Genomic DNA, 22,652 nt, shown 5'->3' with positions numbered 1-22,652 from the left:
TGTTTTTGCAATTTTGCAATTATGAACTCCTAGGTACTTGCTTGTCTGTATCCATGCCTTAGATCAGCTTAAAGATGGATGACTAGGCCTGTTCAATGATATCGATATAACAACTATATAGCAAATGGGGCTTCACTTTGGCAAAAAAAATTCAGTATAAACATTGTTTCAAGTGTGTTATACAGGCTAAGATATAAGATAAATGTATTCAAAGGGAACATTGGCCGTTTTGATAAAAATATCAATTAACAAAAGTTATACAAAATTAAATGAATTATAAATCATAAAAATTATATAATACAAAATTACAAAAAATTAGATGAACTGATAATATTTCATCTAATGAGCTATACAGTAATACAATCTTCATTATTACTGATACATTAACACCATGATGATCATAGAAGCTAAACTATTTAAGATAACAAAAGGTAGACATTGTGTTAGTATACTGGTTTATGCTCTACTAAGATATAATAGTTACAATACAGTAAAATCAAAGTATTTAAAAATCAGTTACCTTGCTCAGGGTTAGAATTCAAACCTACAGTAGAAGTCTTCAGAGGAAGATTCCTTGCATTTTCAGCCTTCAGGTTTCTCCGTTGATGTTCTGGACTGAAGTTAAAATAATATAGATTAATGTTTAATCTCAATGTAAGGCCTGGAACTTTTTAAATGGAAACAAATATATTTTCTATAACTTCTGAAAATGAACTGGATGTGGTTTATTGTATGGAGGCACATGGATTAATGGAGGTGCATAGCTTCAAAAATGCACATGGCTTAAAGGATGCACATGGCTTAATGGAGGCACATGGTTTAGTGGTTAGAGTGTTGGACTCATGATCGTAAGATTGTGGTTTCGATTCCTGGACTGGGCGATGTGTTGTGTTTTTTAGCAAAACACTTCATTTCACGTTGCTCCAGTCCACTCATCTAGTAAAAATGAGTAATCTTGTGATAGACTGGTGTCCCATCCAGGGAGGAATATATATGCCAGAGAAACAAGGAAACCAGCTCTATGCTCCTTACAGAGTAATGTCAACCAATCATAGTTTATTGTTTAAATTTATTATTAGGTAATATATATTGTTTGGAAAGTCTGTGGTTTGTTGTATAATATAAGGAATGGAAGAGTATAGTGTATCAACATATTGAGTTATATTCAAATGAAAGATCTGGTTTGAATGTTTGCAACAGAGTGGACTCTGCAAAAGGCACCTAAGGGCCAGGTGGTGATGTTAAGCCAAATACAGATTAAGATTATCACCCAAACTGGAAACCACAACTGAAAGAATATTACACAGTGGCTAAGTCCTCTATACATATGAGGATCAAAGTATTATTGTCATCATCATTTAACATTTGTTTTCCGTTTGGACAGTTTGACAACAGCCAGAGGATTGCACCAGACCCCAAGGTCTGTTGTGATATGGCTTCTATGGCTGGATGCACTTTCTCATGCCAAAGTAATGAATTAAAAATCAATTAAAAGTACCACAGTAGAATATAAATCCCAATGTTTACTTGAAAATAAAAAGTTACATAATTATATTACATGGCTATATTTCTAAGAATAATAAAGACTAATTAAGCTTCTATGTAATATTCTTTGATTTTATTTACACAATAATTCAATTGATATATTCTCAAATCATATTCAGGTGTAACAAATAGTTTTAATATACATATTTTATTAGTCACAGTAACTCATAGTATTTCAGACAAGGTCCATTTCTGGATGTGAGAATATAACAAGTCAGATGAAAATTAAAATGATAGCAGTAGCTCAAACAGCTACTAATTTAATAAACACTAGCAAAAGTGATTATTAATTTTGGGTATCAATTTATTACTCAAGAGGAAATTATTTATTTCACAACTGGTTAAAAGCAGCAAAAATAATTTTCTTTTTAAAATTAAAATAAAGGAATTATACTTCTTTGAGTCTACTTAATAAATAGATAAATGCAGAAATAAAATAAGTAACAATATTAAAAAGGTATAAAATAATGTGAGCATTCCTGGTTTTGTGGTAAGACTATCTGTTAAGTATACTACTAGTTTAACAAATTGTTAAATTGAAAATATACTACATTCACACAAGCTAAATAAGCATATTATAGAATGTTACAAAGAAGTACCATATATTGACTTATTTACTCTCTTTTATTTGTTTCAGTCAATTGACTGCGGCCATGCTGGAGCACCGCCTTTAGTCAAGCAAATTGACTCCAGGACTTATTATTTGTAAGCCTAGTACTTATTCTATCGGTTTCTTTTGCCGAACCACTAAGTTACGGGGACGTAAACACACCAGCATCACTTGTCAAGCGATGCTGCGGGGACAAACATACACACATATATATATATATATACATATACATATGGGCTTCTTTCAGTTTCCATCTACCAAATCCACTCACAAGGTGGTCGGCCCAAGGCTATAGTAGAAGACACTTGCCCAAGGTGCCATGCAGTCGGACTAAACCCGGAACCATGTGGTTCGTAAGCAAGCTACTTACCACACAGCCACTCCTGCCAAAAAATTTTTTTTTTTCTTCTTTTTCATTAAGATCATATTTTATAGGTAATATATACAGTGACAGCAATAATAACTAACCAGCAGATGATATATGTATAGCTGACACACATAAAAAGAACAGCAATTGTAACTAAATGAAACTAAATATAATAGTTTGAACCTACCTTGCAGAAGGTGAGTCTCTCTGTACAGAACCAAGTTGGCTTTGAATTTCTTGGAGTCGACAATGATAATCCCGAGAGCTATAAGAAAAATTAATAAATGTTAGACTATTAATTTTAGTATTGGCTTCAAATTTTGGCACAAGGCCAGTAATTTTGGTGGAGTGGGTATGTCAATTACATCAACCCCAGTGATCAACTGATACTTATTTTACCAACCCTGAAAGGATGAAAGGCAAAGCTGGCCTCAGTAGAATTCAGTTTCAGAATGTGAAGATGAACGAAATGCTGCTAAGCATTTTGTCCAGAGTGCTAATGATTCTGCTAGCTCCGTTACCTTACATATTAACACAACGTGTCAGTTATTTCACCTTTTCATCCTGTGAACATATTATGTTCCTTTACAAGAAAATACCTTCAATCGTCATTATCATTTAACTAACTAGGAAAGGTTATGCTGTTTCATAAGTCTTAGACAATAGCAGTGAGTTGATGTCTGTGTTTTCCCTGCTGGCATGGGTTGGATGGTTTGACAGGAGCTGGCCAGCTTCCCAGGTTCCAGTTGTCTATTTTAGCATGATTTCTATGGCTGGATCCCCTTCCTAATGTCAACCACTTTACTGAGTGTACTGGGTACTTTTTATGTGGCACTGGCACTGGCACGGGCAGTTTTACATGGCACCAGCACAGACACTTTTATATGGCACTAAATCACAGAATAAAATTATAGCTTCAGTAAAAGAAATCAAGTGCTTGATCAATGAAAACCACAGTCTACTACCTTAAAAAAGGAAATATACATCAGATAATGGCAGTCTTAGATACACACAAAAACCAGATAGGAAGTCATGGGTGGATGCACTTGATCATAAATTTTCTTGATTTGGGCTGACTAAGCACAAAACAATAACAAAGAAACGATAAATGGTTTTATATCCCAGATATCATTAATAAAGAAGAAAGAACAACAATGAACTGGGCCTTACCTGAGAGCATATGCAATTATGGAGCTTGGTTCTGTATCATAGACAATTACAGGAATACGTTCGCATTTAGCCAGTAGAGGATGTTCATGAGCTTCACTGAAATTACAGAGGACAAGAAGAAATATGACTAGGATTTCTTTGGAACAGACTCAAAATCCACAAAGAAATGTAACTAGGGATTCTTTGAATAGACTGTACATTACCTATTTTACCGGAATTGGTGTATAATTAGACAGTCTAGTCTCTTTCCTTTATCATTAAGTGGTTAGTCCACATTACTTCAAAAGGGGCAAAGGGCTAGTTTCAGGTTTCTCTATTGTATATCTTCCTCTCTGAACAGGACACTGGTCCATCTCAGGATTACTCATTCTTACCAGCTGAGTGGATTGGAGCAACATGAAATGAATTGTTTCGCTCAAGAACACAATGCATCACCCAGTCCAGGAACTGAAACCACAATCTTATGATCATAAATCCAACACCCTAACCACCAAGCCACGTGCCTCTACTTCATCATTAAGTAGGTAGTAATATCTGCAGAGACACATAGTCAATGACACACATTGTGCTAATTGATGTTATCTAACCTATATTTTGAATAACAATATTTAGTCATTAAGCAGTCATTCACTACTGCTCTATTTTCACTCTCTGATCATGTAAGGACCGTGTACTTGAAGTCATCTATTCTACACTCTCAAAACTATCATGATATTCTAAACAAGAAAAGGAATAGGGGAACTGTTGATACTGAAAAATAAGTAAACCAATAATGTATAAGGGAATAGTAACACACACACACACACACACACACAAAACAAGTTTCTTTCAGTTTTTGTCTACCAAATCCACTCACATGGCTTTTGGTCGACCTAAAGTTAAAATAAAAGACACTTGCCCAAGATGGCACAGAGTAGGACTGAAGCAGAAATTGTGTGATTGGGAAGCAAACTTCTAGGCACATAGTTGTGTCTGCACCTATATATATATATATGTACATAAATAGTGTGGGATTATTAATCTGGGCAAATTTGCTCCAATAAAGGAAAACTATGTAATGACCATTATTTTTAGCATGTTTTATATATATATATATATAATATATATACTTTATTTAAAAGCAGCAGAAATATAACAAAAAAAAAACCGTTACTCTGAGTTTCACGTTCCCGTTCATCGGACAGTTTTGTTAGAAATGGAGAAAGGATAACAATGCAATCAAAAGTAATATAAAATTTAAAACACATGGATTCGTTTGATTGGTTGTTTCAAATAAGGGCCATGGATTGGTCGTTTCAATTAACGGTCAATGATGCGTAATTCACAGACCAAATAAATTTAATACAAATTCACTCTATTAAAAAAATATCAAAGAAAACCTTAAATAGAAAAATGGGCTCCAAATACATATTATAGATAATTAATTATATTCGAATTAACGCATTAAAATCAAATCAATAAAATAAAGTATACGCTGCATTCAAAATAAAATAAAATTAAATTAAATTAAATTAAATAAAATTACAATAGCGTGTATGTATACAAGGCTATCCACAACATATATATATATCTATATATAAATATATACATTGAAATACACAGCTGCATACGCACAGACAATCTACGTATATAGGCCTATATTTACAAGGCACAGATATATACATAAGTACAAATCTACACACATATACGCACACACGCATATAAGTTTGCGCATGGAAAACCTATGCACTGGTAACGACAATTGTATCTTAATCTATGGAGTGGAGGGGTAAAGAGTAACGTATCTATAATAACGTTAAATATGGGAAAGGGGTGGCGGGGGGAATGTGGTTGTCATAAAAAAGGGAAAGGCAAAAGAAAGAGAATAAAGAAAGAAAGAAAGAAAGAGAAAAAAGAAAGAAAGAAATGGAAAAAAAGAAAGATAGCAAAGGAAGAAAAGAGAGGAGAGAAAGGCTGGGGATAGGAAGGAAGAAGTAGAGAGAGAAAATAAGCAAGAACATATAGTGAACGTGCATAAAAATTTAGATTGCGCGTATATGCGTATACAAAAATGTATATAGCATCACGCATATAGATACATATGCTGATATGTACGCAAATAGTTACGATCATAACCTTATACATGCGTATGTATACATACAAGTATATGTGAGTGTGAACCTAATCGGACATACGCACATATAACAATATAGATGAATGTATGTATAAATAAACACAAGCATATGCCCTTACCGTGTATACACAAAAAATATACGCACGAAATCATAACAGCATATGCACAAGTGCAAACCCAGACCCCATATATAATATATATATATATATATATATATATATATATATATATATATATAGTTTTAGGGAAAAAAAAAAAAAAACTATATATTTATATATATTTTATACTGTGAAACTTAATTTAATTTTAATTTTTAATAAATTGATTTTAATTGAGTTTTTACCTGTAGTTTTGGATTTTATCCCTAATATTATATATATATATATATATATATATATATACACATACGTACACACACACACATATATACATACAGATGCACACACACATATGTACACATACACACACATATACACATACACATAATACAGAGAGACAGAGAGGAGGTCAGGCAGACAAGCAGGCAGAGAGCCATTATTTAGATATAACTCTCAAGCAGTTAAAGCCTTAGACAAGGTGATCATTGCTGATATTACAGTTAAAATTCTGCAGCCTTCCCTACCAAATTCTGTCGATTCACTCACTTGATCAATTATGGAACAGTTACATATTGTTATTTTTAAACTAAGACAAACCAAAGAAGAAAAGAATATATTATAAAGATATTCGTATCCATTACTCACAAAGGCATTCTCAAACTTGCCATGTTTCCAGTGGATGAACGGAACCCTGGTATTCGACTCAGTACTGTCCGTTTCTTTTCTTGTTCTTCATTCCCAACATCATCAGTGTTATCTATTGGATTGGAGAGCAAAATTTTAGAATTGCTGACGGCTTTGCTGGAGAACGTAACAAAGATGTTTCCATTAAGCACAACATTCTGATGAAGAGACTAAATATGAAAAAATTAGGAATTGATATAGGTGAATGGAAGAGATAGAGGAATGTGCCAAACATTATCCTAACATTTTACTCATACAAAGCAGCAAAAGAAACATGATAGGAAAACTTTTCTGGTAATAATTACACATCAGTATAAACTATCTTGAGACAATCCAGCCTGAAAGAGTTTCTTTAGGTGTTACTCTAGCTCCTAATCTAGGCACCAAAACTTCCCATCAAACAAACCACTTCTCTTTTAAGTGAAAGAAACCAGCCTAAAACAACACAAAGTAGCAAAGAAACTTAACTAAAGGCACATGATTTGTAGACAATGAGAGAACTTCTCTCCAAACTCATTTGGTTTACCAAATACAACATCCAAATATTTTTTCAAACAAAATTTTAAATCAAGACTCATAACCTTTGCAGGCTCTCCCAGTCTAATGAGATTGATGTAGTTGATGGCCATACGATAAACAAGTATGGGGAAAGAGTTAAGTATTTGCTTCAAATGTTTGCATCAGAGTAAACACAACCAAAGAATGTTTCAAGAACTAATCTCAACACAGAAATATTATGTTTAGAAAGCTGATCAAACATTAACACTTTTGTCATTTTATTTCTCATGAAATAAACTGCTCTTGTTTCTATTAATTTAGAAAATTTAGCAAAAAGGAAAAAAAAATAGTTAAAATAACTCATTAGTAAGGTGGTGTTTTGGACATAACATGGAATTTTGAAGAAAGGTTTTAATTTAGATCATTTCAAAACATGATTTTCTATACTGTAGAACCAGGGGTGGTCTCAGACAGTTGGTATCATAAGAGCTAATAGTCCAGCAAATCTAACAGCCAAAAATATCACAATATTTCAATAGAATTTATGCCACACTGCTCTGTAAGTTTAAGTTTTTGGTTCACACTTTCTCATAATCAAACATAATTAATGAAATAGTCGACAGAGTCTACAAAATGAATATTATACAAAGACATGTTGTAAGAAAAGAAAACAAACAAGACCATAACTGGGGTATTGAACTTGTAAGTATTCTCATTTGTAACACATTATCTATACATCTGCCTGATTATAACTGGATGGAATTACACAAAAAAAATTAAAATAAAGAACTAAATTTTAGAAAAGAGAAAGAAAAATGACAAATAATGTCTCATTCATTTTGAAAGATATGTTGAAAGAAAGAAAACAACTTACATTTCCTGTCCCTTATTACAACTCTCAGTTTACCATCTCTTTCATCTCGAACATTTCCTGGTGAAGAAGACTCTTGACTTCCAAAAGGTACATCACTTTTAGGTGATGAATTTAGATTAGAATCTAAATTACCAACTAATAAAGTATCTTTGGTTACTAGATGATAAAGAAATGGTTAAAATAATTAATCCATTAATATATTGAAAACAAAACAGTAACAATCACACTGTTAAAGAAAGTCAAAATGAAGAAAGTTGAAAAATACTTATAAACAAAGTATTTAATTCTTCTTGAAGATGTATGTACAACATATATGGAATGCAGTGAAAACTCTTATTAGTTGAGATGGAAGGTTTAATGAATAAGGTGATGATAACATCATGATGAATGGTGATGTTAAATATCACTTGCTAATTTCATGTGCCCAAAATCATGTTGTAAATTGTGAAAACAGTCTAAGCATAAGAAAGAAAATGGGAAGATGTCCATATACAGTAATCCCTCCACTGTCGCGGGTGTTATGTTCCAAACTGCCCCGCGATAGGTGAAAATCAGTGAAGTAGAAACAGTACGGTACTGTATATTTTTTTCATTATTTTTATAATTTGTATATATTTATTTTATTATAAATGCAAAACAACACCATGGAGGAATTGACATAAGGTTAAATAATAAACGGTGATAGGTGAACCGCTATATGGTGAGGTATTACTGCACAAAGTATTTGTTACAACTACAGAAACTCTATACTTTCCTATGACTACATATAAACAATGCATATAAGATAACTGGTTATTAGAAATAATTATTAGACTACCAATTCAGTGTAGGTTATGAATAACTGGATTTGTACCTATTCATATTTTTAGTTTCCCTTTGAAAATAGATTTACATGGCTTTTATTTGGCAGTTTAGAATTGACCAACTGATGCTAATTGTTATTTAGCAGTTCATAAGAATTCAGTGACCCATAAACACGAATCTGTATATTTATTTAATAGAAATGATTTTAACCAGTCCCATTTTATGTCACTGGATCATTTGGAAAAGCAGATTATGCTTAGAAAATTGTACTAAATAGTAAGTCAGACTTGACTTGCAAAAGGATGAACTGATAGAGTACTAGACTTCCAGCTGAAAGGCCATAGGTTCATATAATTAAACCCTTACATCCTAAGTCCTCAAGAGTAGAAGACATTGCAGAATTATTAGCAGATACACAGCAACAACTGCATACAGTCATAACCTAGATACTGTACTGAACTGCTTAGTGGCTGTTACTCTACTACTCAAAAGATCTTTGTTCGTTGGATGCACTCCAGAATGGTTGTATGACAGCTGAAGTACATACACCAAATAGAGGACCATCAATTATTCAGTGCAGGTGTATTTTCTAGCACTGAAGAGGAAACCCTGTTTTTCTCTATGTTAGAGAGATATGTCTGACAAGAAAACACATTAGTGATATCCAAACCTATCATCTGTAAAAACTGTGAAAGTTTTAGCTAAGTATTTAAAAACAATAACTCATTTATTCCCCAACACTAAGAATTAATTGGCTACTTCGACTTCACATATCCTCCTCAATCAATTTAAAGTAACTCTTTCATCAGGTATATGTCAGCCACCAATATTTCATCTCCATGCTAGCTAGTGTGGTCGTCTCCCTTGCATCGATTTGCCAATGCTTTTAACTGCCCAGTCACTTTCTCAACTCATATGCATCCAAGCAATTTCACAATGTAGGAGCCTATGTGTAGTCATTTGATCTACTAGATATGGTAACCAGATCACTCTCAGACCACATCTTACTAGCTTGAAAAATAAAAATTGAAAACTTTTGCCCAAATTACACTATACCTGTAAACAAACAGACAGGATAGTCCTGACTAGAATATTTCTGATCATAGATCAGCTCAGTCAGAGGCAATTTGGTGCTGAACAACAACCAATATTGCATATAAACATTGTTCATCTAACAGATTCAACTCACCTTGTTCTTTAATTTTTACAAATATTCTGCCTTGTTTCATTACCATACACTATCACAATCCCCACAGACATATGTTGTATAACTAGCTTTTCATTCAGAGAGATTACTTCATTGGAGGAATATCATTTAGAATTAGTGATTTTTTGTTTTGCTTCAAATGATTTTTTTAAAGGAAGAAAGCAGTCAGTCTAAAGGGACCTTCCAGGATTAGTAACATGAGATGTCATCAACATCATCACTTAATATCCATTTTACCATGCTTGCATAGGTGAAGCAAAGTTTATTGAAGCAGATTTTCTATGGTTGGATTTTCTATGGTTGCCCTTCCTGTCACCAACCCATACCTGTTTCCAAGCAAGGTAATATTTCCTCTTGACCAGACATGTTTTTGAGAATATTGGAAATGAATGGCATTCATTTACAACAGCCATACTATGATAATACAAAACGACAGAGACACACACACACACACACACACACACACACACACACAATGGGCTTCTTTCAACTTTTGTCAACCAAATCCATGAGCAAAGCTTTGGTTGGCCTAGGGCTATAATAGAAGACACTTTCCTAAGATACCATGCAGGTGAGACAGAACTAAAAACCATGCGGTTGGGAAGCAAACTTCATAACCACACAACCATGCCTGCACCTATAAGAAATGTTAATTTGGTAAATGTTATTAGAGTGGTGGAGTGATATCAAAAGCATTTGACAGCAAGACAAAATATCTTGCAGTATTTGGTAATGTATATCTATATTCTGAGTTCAAATCCTGCCTATATTCGCTTTGGTTGCCATCCTTATGCAGCTCTAAATGGTTTGCACTAAGTCAACCTTGTTTGAAAGAAAAGCTATGAACAAAGGCATTACAGCCAAGATCATTATATCTTTCTTTCAGAGGAGGTCTCTGCTATATTTGTCTGGGTCAAGCAAATATGCACAGAATCCCTTGTTAGTGTAGTCCTTCTCTCATCTATAAAACAGGTAGACGTAATGTACTAAGACTGATTCAATTGTCTATATAACTTCAGTATAGATTTAAGATCTTGTGTTATAGTTAGACATTGATGTGGTAAATGATATTCATAAAAAGTTGTAGGTTGGTAAAATATGCGAGGAATAAAAGGACAGAAAGGAAATGAGAAAGGAACTAAAGGTAGTTCTAAAGAGGAAAGTCAATGTACCAGTTAATAAATAAATACTGAGGACAATAATCTGAACATAAATACAATTTATTGTAGGTGCACTAATGAAATCAACAAACCATACCTGATGTTCTGTCAGAAATATCTACTTCAGTGTTAACAGAGATATCTTTATCATCTTGTGGAATTGGTAAAGGTGACGAAGATGCTGGAAAAACAAAAACAGACACCAATTATAAATAAGTGTACAGAAGATATTTTTCAGAAAACATTTTACATCTACTGAAATATATGTGGAGTGATGAGACACGGAGCAACTTTATATAAAGCTATCAATTAAGGGAGCCTCTTGATCGAATAAGGAAACCTCATAGGTATATAAGCAGGGCCTCTGTGTAGTCAGTTGTTGGAATTAATAACTAAATCTCTCTCACAGCTCACCCTACTATCATGAAAAGACTTGACACAACTTCTAGATAAACTATACCTGAAAGTTAGAGATAGGCTGGTCAAGGCTAGAGTGCCTTTGATCAGAGTTGCCCTGGAACTAAAAGAAACAACAGCAACTGTAATTCAGGAGAATGTCTGTTACACCAATTCTGAATTTTCTTGACATTTCTTCCCCAGTACCTCTTCTTGATCTCCATTATAATTGTCAACACCAATATTTTAGAATAGTTTTTTTTCCTGCTAGCCTGAACCAGAAAGAGGTGTTTGGTAATAAGTTCTACTTATAATAACTAAACATAGTAGTGTCATTTAGTATAACAATGTATAGGTGTAAAAGTACTATTGCTATTATTATTATTATCATTAAGTATAAGGAGGTGAGCTGGCAGAATCGTTAGCATGCCAGGTGAAATGCTTAGCTGCATTTCATCTGCTGATATGCTCAGAGTTCAAATTCTGCCAAGGTCAACTTTCCCTTTCATCCTTTCGGGGTCGATAAATTAAGTACCATTGAAACATTGGGGTCATTGTAATTGACTTATCCCCTCCCCCAAAATGGCTGCCCTTGTAGCAAAATTTGAAACCATTATTACTATCATTAATAATGATAGTTATTATTCATATTGTTAAACAGTAGCAACTTTGCAGGATTAAAACTTTGAGAACTCTGTGGATGGTTCAAGCAGTTTCAAACTACACTGTTTTCTGTAGATGCTCTATCTTCACATTTGCCCCCGTTTTTCCAATCCAGTTTGTGAACATGGCACTTATAGTACCCAAGGCTCCAACAACAACAGGTATAACACTCACCTTTCTTCAATAACCATTATCTTTTTATTTCCCACTAAACATCATCATGATCAGCAACATCATTACATTATTATTATTATTATACTGGTGTCAGTGATGACACCAACAATACTGAAGATGACTTAAATATTAGCTAAAGCACTTTGATATATATATATATATATATATATATATATACATACAAAAAAAGAAATGAAGTGTATGTACCGGCTGATATAGTCGTACCACTGGAAGCCTGAGAATCAACTGATTCCTCTTCAACGTAAATGTCAGGTGCTTCAACCTGTGGTGTGTGATGAGGACTGTTTGACAAAGTTGAATTGTAACTATTGTCTGTAAATGATTGGACAGATGCTGGATAATTGTCCACCTGCAAGAAACATCAACCTTATATTATGCTGAACCTGCTCATGTCATTTAAACCACAGAAAGTAAACAAAACAATAGATAAATAAACAAACTAATGTCAGTAGTATTATTTATACAATAAATGTTCCAATTGACTCTGTACCAAAATATATTTCTAGAATTACACTAAAACAATGTTAGAGTTCTAACATTAACCCATTAGTATTTAAAAAAGCCATATCTGGGCCAAATATTTAATCTGTTTTATGTTCAAACAGATCTGGCCTCTCACACCTACCATACAATGTTATTTTAAAAATAAAAAATCACATCATCAAAGTCTCAAAGCTTTGGAGATAATGCATGATTAATTAAAAACAATGTGAATAAATAAGCATTATATTTGACAAAGTAATATGAATGTTAAAGGGTTAAGGAAGACTACACCAGTTTAGTAAGTTAATTAATTAGGTTTTATTCAGCTTCACAACAGCCTATATCCAAATATATTTTGTACAGAGAATTATGTAATTTCATGATCTACAGTGTGTGATGTAATTTTCTTAATAAGTGTTATGGCTGTGTGCTAGCCAACAAATTCTCACTTTTTATGGAAGGGATTAGTAGCCTTAATCAGAAGGCTTCTGTGCTATGAATACATTCCCCAGGAAGGAGGTCCCAGATAACACTCTTTTATTGTATAGAGCCTAAGTCATTTGTAGAAGTGGATGAAGGTTTGATGCTTGAATAACATGCTTCCCACATGGCATTAGTTTAGCTAAAATGTAATCCTATGTCAGCCTTAAATTTAGGGAAATGGATTAGCACTTTGGATAGTGATAAGTGGTCACATTTTTTTTTTACCAATTTTCATTCTGCAAGAGATGGGACGTCTATAGCTGCTTATTATAATGAGTTAGTAAAGTTAATAAATAGAAATCTCCTGAAGCAAATTTATTATTTAAGCTGTTCAGTGAGACAGACAGATCAAGATAATAGATTGTTTCTTGATGTCTTTGGCTGGGAGATATTATTGGAAAGGGAAGCACTCTTCTAGTCCAAGAGACAAAAACTCTAACAGCACTCTAAATGTGAGTCTCAGGAACCTGTAGTGGAAAGGGAAGCACTCTTCTACTCCAAGAGACAAAAACTCTAACAGCACTCTAAATGTGAGTCTCAGGAACCTGTAGTGGAAAGGGAAGCACTCTTCTAGTCCAAGAGACAAAAATTCTAACAGCACTCTAAATGTGAGTCTCAAGAACCTGTAGCGGTATGTTCTTGTTTAAAGCTGCTTTTTGTGTTCAGACATTCACAACTAAATCATTAAATATATTCTGATAAAATAGAAATGATGAACTAATAAAATAACATATGTATTATTTTACGAGTTTCAGTCATTGCTGAAGTATATTGCCCTTAAGAGTCTGGTCAGACACACTGACCCAAGTACTTATTTTAGCACACCCAAAAGGAAAAAAAGCAAAGTCAACTTGCTGCATGGGATTTCAGCTCAGAATATAAAGGGATGAAACCACAAAGTATTTTGTGAGATGCTATAGCATTTCTATCATCCAACATCATATATAACTTATGGCTCTACAAATAGAGATTGTGGCATATATTGTTGGAATATGTTTTTACAGACAGATGTTTGGTTACATTAGAAGGCTAGTAGCAGTGCATTGAATCTACTGACTAAGCTGCACATATATTAACAAGATATTTTCAATCTATTTTTAAGACAGCATGTTTCTACAACATTTTGACCTTTACAAAAGACAGGCACCAATGAGAAGTAGCTGTCAATTCTTTCCAAAGCCACACCCTGCCATCTTAAAAACAGACATATTGGATAATGTAGCTCAGGTACACTATTCTTGCAAGAAAAAAAAAAAGGGACAAGATGGTTATGGCTTAATTATACATCTGCTTGATTAAGGTTAGTATGAGAGAGAGAGAGAAAGAGAGTTTGATTGAGTTACGATAATATAACTTGCCTACAGAAACAACATTATGGAGGTTTGAGGATTTGAAGTGATGATATTCTCTAGTTATTAGTGGAGTCTTTTAGTTTACATATTTGAATCTCCATAATATTTTAATTACAGATTGATTTTATTAGATTTGTAAAATGGGATGAAATAATACTTACCACATCTAAAGATGACTGATGTTCCTTCACAGCAGGACTTTGTGTTTTGGACTTCTCTTTCTTTTGCACGGGAAAATCTTGGATTCTTCAAAGAAACAGTTTAAATTATTATTTGTATTGTTAATTATAACACTATTAATAAGGTTAATGTATAGAACTGTGAAATATATTTAAGTTAAGCATTTTGGATATAAATTCCTATTAATGAAGTTAATATATTATTACAAAATCTAGACAAATCTGAACCCAAAGACAGGAGAAGTTATCAACTCTATGTTAAACTTAAGAGTTCTAAGCAAGTAAACAGTTTGTGAGCTAAATCAGAGAAATATACTCTTGCCAGGAATTTCACAAACTGATTTGGATTAAACTTTATCATAAACTCATCATGCAAATGTTTGAGAGAAAAAATTGCTTCAGAGAGTTTAGGCCAAGACATGGCTCCTGTGCCAGTGGCACGTAAAATGCACCATACAAACGTGGTCGATGCCAGTGCCACCTAAATGTTCCCATGCCAGTGGCATGTAAAAAGCACCCACTACACTCTCAGAGTGGTTGGTGTTAGAAAGGGAATCCAGCTGTAGAAACCTTGTCAGATCAGATTGGAGCCTGGAGCAGCCTTCTGGCTTGCCAGTCCTCGGTCAAACCATCCAACCCATGCCAGCAGGGAAATCAGATGTTAAACGATGATGATGATGGTGCTGACTGAGCAAGAACAGAGTTCAACCATTGGCCTTGTTGTTTTTGACTTTATGTTATATTTTTCTGCTGCACAATGTCATTACTTATGCCATTTTGTAGGGTAGTGAGCTAGTAGAATTGTTAGCGTGCTGAGTGAAATGCTTAGTGATATTTCATCTGTCCTTACGTTCTGAGTTCAAATTCCACTGAGACCGACTTTGTCTTTCATCCTTTCAGGGTCAATTAAATAAGTACCAGTTAAACACTGGGGTCTATGTAACTGACTTAACTATTCCTGGGTATGAGTATAAAAAAAAACTGCACCCCTCTGCCAACCCATGCCGAGTAGGCTCATCAAACCAGTATGATCTCAAGATCGAATTCATAGTATGCATATCAGACCATGGCTGGGTGGTGAGAATATGCTGAGGCCTTTGTTCTGCAGTGGACTGAAAATGGGCAATCCAATCCAATCCAATGTCGTTTCATATACTTACGAAAGCTGAATGAACTGAAGAAAATTCAAACAAATTCTTACTTTGCATTCCAGTTTACCACTGCTTCTGCAACCATCTGTGTTAAACTGGTCAGACTGTCTGTGATTTGATTGCACAAGGAAAAACAAACTTCTGTCAAAGAGAAAACATAAAAGAGATTTTCATGAAATTGTTGCCACCAAAACCTACCCAACAGCCACAGCTCTTTAGGTCGTCTAAAACTGCAAAGATGCAAACAAACTAGCTGTTAATGTTGAGTTATTAGTCTTAAAAAAGCTATTCAGATTTTTAATAATTTTACTCATGCTAGAATGAAAACACAGAAAACTGTAAAAGCACACACAAAAAAAAAAAGGCCATACCTTCATTTTCAAATTTTCCCTCACTGTTTTTTTTACTCAACGACTCTAATAACTGCAGTTTCTGGTGGATTTCATCAGCATGTTTATTCAGGGCAGCCCTCTCACTCTATAATTCATGACAGCAAAACAAAATCAATAATAATACTGATTTATGACATTTATAAATATTTTGGAGGAGGGCGATAATTAATCTATAATTGACTTAATCTTACTCAATAATAGACTGGGCTTATTTTATCGAACTTTGATGGAAGAAAAATGTTAACCATTGTGAAATTGGAACACAGAAAGTAAAGCAATGTAACTACCATATTCGATGGGATATAAGATGCACTTTTTTTCTGAAAAGATACCTCAAAAAAAAAAAAAAAAAACCACCCTGGGTCATATATGTGAAATTGGATCTATATTTCATGCTTTAATGAACTCAGAACTTTTTTTGTGTCAGTATGTGTATACATGGTCTTAATTTTGATTATATTAATGTTGATGTGTTTCTCAGTTGTAGTTGTCTGTGTCTTTTTCTCATTGTTGTAGTAAAAAAAGAGTACTGTGCACAGGTCTTGATGACATGGTGTACAGCTGTAGTGAATGGTAGACAGTTTGAATTCATCGTCATCACATGGTGTGCAGTAGACAATGGATGTAGTTATGATTTAGATTATATTAAATAAATTAGTATTTAATTGTTAGTACCAACAATTATAGCCAAGAGGCTTAGAAAATAATTCTTAGTGGATACTATGATAAAAATAAAACAACAGGTCTTGTTGATGTAATATATAGCTACCATGTTATGTAAACAGACTGAATTTCATCATTGGATATGGAAACAATTATAGGTTCTATGAGTTTGATATTGTTTGAAATTGGATTTGTTTCAATAAATTGATGTCGAAATGCTATTTTCTCCATTTTTCTTCTTTTTCTTTCATATATATATATATATATATATATATATATATACACACACATACACACTGACCTCGCCTGTGTCTGTGCCACATAAAAAGCACTCAGTCCACTCTGTTGTGTGTGAGAAGGGCATCCAACCGTAAAAACCCTGCCAAAACAGACACAGAAGCACTTGTGCAGGTGCCACATAGAAAGCATGCAGTACACTGTAAAGTGGTTGGCATTAGGAAGGGCATCCAGCTGTAGAAATCATGCTGAAACAGACAATTGGGGACTGGTGCAGCACTCTGGCTGACTCCAGTCAAACTATCCAACCCATGCCAGCATGGAAAACAGACATTAAATGTTGATGATGATAATGTGCTGCTGAAATTGGAATGCATATGATATGCCTATGTGATTTTCATGCCATCAATACTGTTAATATTCTACTGAGTAAGGTATCAAGCTGGCAGAAACGTTAGCACACCAGGTGAAATGCTTAGCAGTATTTCATCTGTCTTTACGTTCTGAGTTCAAATTCTGCCGAGGTCGACTTTGCCTTTCATTATTTTGGGGTTGATAAATTAAGTGCTAGTTCTGTACTGGGGTTGATCTAATCAACTGGCCTCCTCCCACAAAATTTCAGGCCTTGTACCTAGAGTAGAAAAGAATATTCTACCGAGTCTATCACTTATTACTTTAAAAACAATAACAAGAATGTTTATAATGCTTGTTTTTAAACAGACACAATACTCAGTAACATTCATTTAGAAGATAAGAGAATTGGAAAGATAACATTCATGCCTTTCCCACTTAGTAACATAAGGGAAATAGTGCTAAGTGGAATCCAAAAACAGACTGAGAAGTCAATTCAATATACCAAAACCTCTACAGAAGAATAACAATATTTTCAAAGAAACTGCAAAAAATTTATTTTAAGTTAGATTTTTTTTATAGCAAAATTATACAAATGTAGAACAGAGTGGAAATATAAACAGAATTTACCTTCTGGAAAGCCAGATAGTCTGTGAGTATCTTTGACTGGTTCTGCTGTAAGGAGTAATCATTTTGCAGTTTGATAGTTTGCTCCCATATAGCATTGTATAAATCCATTCCTCTGTAGAGAGACAGAAAACTGAATTAACATATTGTAAGATTAAAATATACTTTACAAATACAAATCATTCTGTGTGTGTGTGTGTGTGTGTGTGTGTGTGTGTGTGTGTGTGTGTGTGTGTGTGTGTGTGTGTGTGTGTGTGTGTGTGTTCATGTATACATACAACCTTATTGTAGGAAACCAGTGTGTTCAACAAATACTTACTGTGAAGAATGAATGAAGGTCTTTCTCTCCCTATATATGTGTGTGTATATATATATATATATATATATATATATATACATACATAATATATGTCCTTTATATATATATATATATAATATATGTCCTTTATCTTTTACTTGGTTCAGTCATTAGACTACAGCCATGCTGGGGCACAGCCTACAAGAATTTTTGTCAAATGAATTGATCCCAATACTTTTTTTTTTTAAGCCTTTACTTATTCTATTGGTCTCTTCTGCTGAAACGCTAAGTCATAGGGATATAAACACACCAACACTGAATGTTGAGCAGTGGTAGAGGATAAATATAATCACACACACACACACACACACACACACACACACACACACACACACACACACACAGAAGCATAGATTTATGTGTATAGTATTTTTCTGCAGGTAATAAGCCTACCCAGCCATCTACCCTTTTTTATTGGCTCATAAGCTAAATTTTAATGTGAGAAGTTGAAAATTTTACTATTAGCAACTCGCAAAAAAAAAAAAAACTTTATGAGAAACTCACAAAGAAACAATAACCTGTAACTTACTTGTGACTAAGACTGACAGCTTTTCTGTTAAGTTCTGCAGGTAAACATGGCTGATGATGATATTCAACAACAATAGAGGGCAGAGCAACCTCACAAAGTGAAATGGTGCTGTATCTGAAATAGAGGAAACCAATATAACAATGTCAGATTAGTGTGATTTTATTTAGCATAGTGTTGTATATATGAGGGGGTGCTGAAAAGTTCCTGGCTTTAAGAGTATCTCGAAGGTCTTGGCTGGAGGCCCCAGCCTTCTGAGTTCTTTTATAAAGCTTAGAAAAACTGAAGGAGTGCTGCAATAAGTATATAAATTTGAGAGGGTAATATGTCAAATAAAATCTTAATAAACAGATCCTCCTGTATTTTCTTTTACCCAAAAGCCAGGAACTTTTCAGTACCCACTTGTAAATTTGTAAATTTTTCAGTTAATATGTACTCACTTGAAATATGCTACAATATCCTTGTATCCAAAATATTGACAGTGGTCATGATGTAAAGAATGATTGCAAGGTTCAGCACTAACTCGCCTTTTGTACATACTTCCATGAAATCTCAATTCTAAGTATTTAGAGAAAGACATGTTCCAAGTGTCCATTGTCATACGGCCTAATGGGGTAACCTGAAAGAATGAAGTCATAGTGAGAGTGCAAAGTCGACTACATGGTCTCTATTTAATATTTATGGCACAGAAGAAGAATGTGTTTATTCTGGGAAGGTTAGGTACTGCATTGAATTCATTAAGTGCACATCCGATTTGACTACAATCTTCATCATCATCATCATCATCATCGTCTAACGTCCGCATTCCATGCTAGCATGGGTTGGACGATTTGACTGAGGACTGGTGAACCAGATGGCTACACCAAGCTCCAATCTGATCTGGAAGAGTTTCTACAGCTGGATGCCCTTCCTAACGCCAACCACTCAGAGAGTGTAGTGGGTGCTTTTACGTACCACCGGCACAAAGGCCAGTCAGGCGGTACTGGCAACAGCCACACTCAAAATGGTGTATTTTACGTGCCACCTGCACAGGAGCCAGTCCAGCGGCACTGGCAATGACCTCGCTCGAATGCTTTTTTATGTGCCAGTAAGGCGACACTGGTAACGATCACACTCAAATGGTGCTATTTACATGCCACTGGCACAGAAGCCAGACAGCTGCTCTGGCAATGATCATGCTCGGACGGTGCTCTTAGCACTCCACTGGTACAGGTGCCATCACGATTTCGATTTAAAGATGATGAAATTATCCATCTTACTACAGATGATATTTTTAATGGAGTATGTCTTTGTAGTTGAAAAAGAAAAGGTATAAGAAATCACAGTGCATTACCTGTTTGCATTTGCGACACCGACTCCACATGAAAATATTCTTTTCAGCTCCAGGAATGATGCGGTCAAGCTTGCGAAGATCCACTGTGATACAACTATTCTCATGTACAAAGCGTCTCACGTGATCGACCATTGGAGTGTCACAGGACTTTGATGGGCAAACATAAGACTCTCTAAACAAAAAGAAAAAAAATTTAATTGATGGAAACATCCATAACAACTTTTACAATAAACATTTCTAGAGCACAAACATCTTTATTTGCCCAAGGTTCCACTGTGTGGCACCTTGGGCAAGTGTCTTCTACTATAGCCCAGGGCTGATCAAAGCCTTGTGAGTAGATCTGGTAGATAAAAACTATGAGATGCCTACTGTATATATTACATACATATGTGTGCGTGTGTCATTATGGTCATGTTTGTTCCCCACTACCACTTGAAAACTGGTGTTGGTTTGTTTATGACCCTGTATCTAAGCAGTTCAGGACAATAAGTATCAGGCTTATAAAAAAAAGTACTAGGGTGATTTGTTTGACTAAACACTCAAACATGAAAAAGATAACCCTTCTGTAGTTGAGATAATAAATACCAGTAACATACTGGATCGTTCTTCACTGAACACTTGACCTTGTGTTAAATATGAAATAAACAATTTATCACACACATTTATAATAAATAAAGTATCTAACTGTCTGGCATTTGTTGTTTAGCCCTAGGCCAACTTGGATCTATGATCAAAAAGTATCCTGGTTATGACTATTGTATTTTTTGTTTTGTAGTTTTCCTATGGTGATTACATTATCTTCCGTGTGCCTTCTTTCAAGATAGTAGGATGTGACCTAAAGGAGATTTGGCAACTATTCTTGTAAGTGAGGCAACCATGTATAAGCTCCCTTTTTGGCTCAGTAGATGTCTCCAATGTCAGAGAGTTATCCTAATTAGCCTTGAGAAGAAATACTGAGAATTGGCATTCCCCAAAACCATGAAAGTAACAAGAAAATCCATATAAAATGAAATTAAATTAACTACACCTGAGAATAGAAACAACTTCTGACATTAAGTATTGAAGAAGCCTATTTTCTACTGCACAAGGACTATCATAAATAAGACAAGAAAATATTAAAATACTAACTCACCTGAAGCAAAATCGCTCAAGAAAACCTCCAAGAGTCACATCATTCTTGCCGTAAAATTCCATTGTCACAATCCTAAATTTCAAAATAAGAAATCACAATGAAATCATTTGTAGTACTGGGTAGTACTGAGTCTCTGAAAACAAATTTCAGCAGCACAGACATATATAAATGTATGTATGTGTGTAGCATTGTGTTGACGTCATGTGATGATCGTAAATGAGTATCGTACAAGTGATAGTGTTCATTTCCAGTCCCTGCTTCGGAGCATGTGAGTGTCGGTAACAGGAGTGGTAAAATATTACCAGTGAATATTTGCTTTCATTGCTCGAAAGAATGCCCAGAGTAAGATCCATAGTGATCAAAGCCAAGGGCAGATATTTCAATGAGTCTAAGATTCAGAGTTTTTCCCAGATTTTTCACAGTTTTGTTTAGTTGCTCAGTTAATTATGTCATCCAATGAACGTATCTATACATTAATAAAATATTTCACCAGAATCTCTCACTTATTTCCATTTTGTAGATGTTTTTTTCAAAATAAGTTTAGGTGATCTTAAACTTTTAGACTGTAGTGTGTGGGTGTGTGTGTGTGTGTGAGAGAGAGAGAGAGAGAGAGAGAGAGAGAGAGAGAGAGAGAGAGAGAGAGAGAGAGAAAGAGAGAGAATGCATTTGTCCGTATGCAACAAAGTTAACAAAGCATAATACAACCTGAAAGAACAAGGAGTGAAACAACTTCAAGTACCGAAAGAAAAAAAAGAAAAATAAATGCAACAATAAAGTAATCTCTGACTCAGTTGTAAGTAATATAAAATGATAACATTTACCAAGGATTAACACATGGATTAGGAGCATTTGAGGAGTTGCTGGAGAAACTGCTGAACAAAACAGACAGATGTTGGTGGCTATAAAGATCTAAACAGTCACGCTGAAAGCAGAGAATGAAAACAGAAACTTAGATTTGTAGCAAGCAAATCAATAAATATTGTATTATAGGGGTTAATTGG

The 22,652-nt window shown here is 34.3% G+C and overlaps 1 protein-coding gene across 4 annotated transcripts in view; it reads right to left on the bottom strand.

Annotated features, from left to right (window-relative positions):
• Positions 1 to 22,652, bottom strand: part of LOC106882632 (1-phosphatidylinositol 3-phosphate 5-kinase) — a 106,516-nt gene that overhangs the window by 25,427 nt on the left and 58,437 nt on the right. For all 4 annotated transcript variants that reach the window (XM_089356504.1, XM_089356507.1, XM_089356503.1 and 1 more), the window contains 16 exons: positions 22,473 to 22,573; positions 21,652 to 21,723; positions 20,520 to 20,691; positions 19,627 to 19,805; positions 19,190 to 19,303; positions 18,306 to 18,417; positions 16,404 to 16,509; positions 16,083 to 16,173; positions 14,864 to 14,948; positions 12,571 to 12,733; positions 11,228 to 11,311; positions 7,960 to 8,115; positions 6,549 to 6,660; positions 3,693 to 3,788; positions 2,710 to 2,787; positions 521 to 615 (listed from right to left, as the gene is read on the bottom strand). In XM_089356504.1, the coding sequence (XP_089212630.1) occupies positions 521 to 615; positions 2,710 to 2,787; positions 3,693 to 3,788; positions 6,549 to 6,660; positions 7,960 to 8,115; positions 11,228 to 11,311; positions 12,571 to 12,733; positions 14,864 to 14,948; positions 16,083 to 16,173; positions 16,404 to 16,509; positions 18,306 to 18,417; positions 19,190 to 19,303; positions 19,627 to 19,805; positions 20,520 to 20,691; positions 21,652 to 21,723; positions 22,473 to 22,573 (1,816 nt within the window). The remainder of the gene's footprint in view (positions 1 to 520; positions 616 to 2,709; positions 2,788 to 3,692; positions 3,789 to 6,548; positions 6,661 to 7,959; positions 8,116 to 11,227; positions 11,312 to 12,570; positions 12,734 to 14,863; positions 14,949 to 16,082; positions 16,174 to 16,403; positions 16,510 to 18,305; positions 18,418 to 19,189; positions 19,304 to 19,626; positions 19,806 to 20,519; positions 20,692 to 21,651; positions 21,724 to 22,472; positions 22,574 to 22,652) is intronic.

Source organism: Octopus bimaculoides, chromosome 8 (assembly GCF_046866305.1).
Source record: "Octopus bimaculoides isolate indiv1 chromosome 8, ASM4686630v1, whole genome shotgun sequence".
NCBI classification, from domain to species: Eukaryota; Metazoa; Mollusca; class Cephalopoda; order Octopoda; family Octopodidae; genus Octopus; species Octopus bimaculoides.
This window is presented reverse-complemented; position numbering and strand designations above follow the sequence as displayed.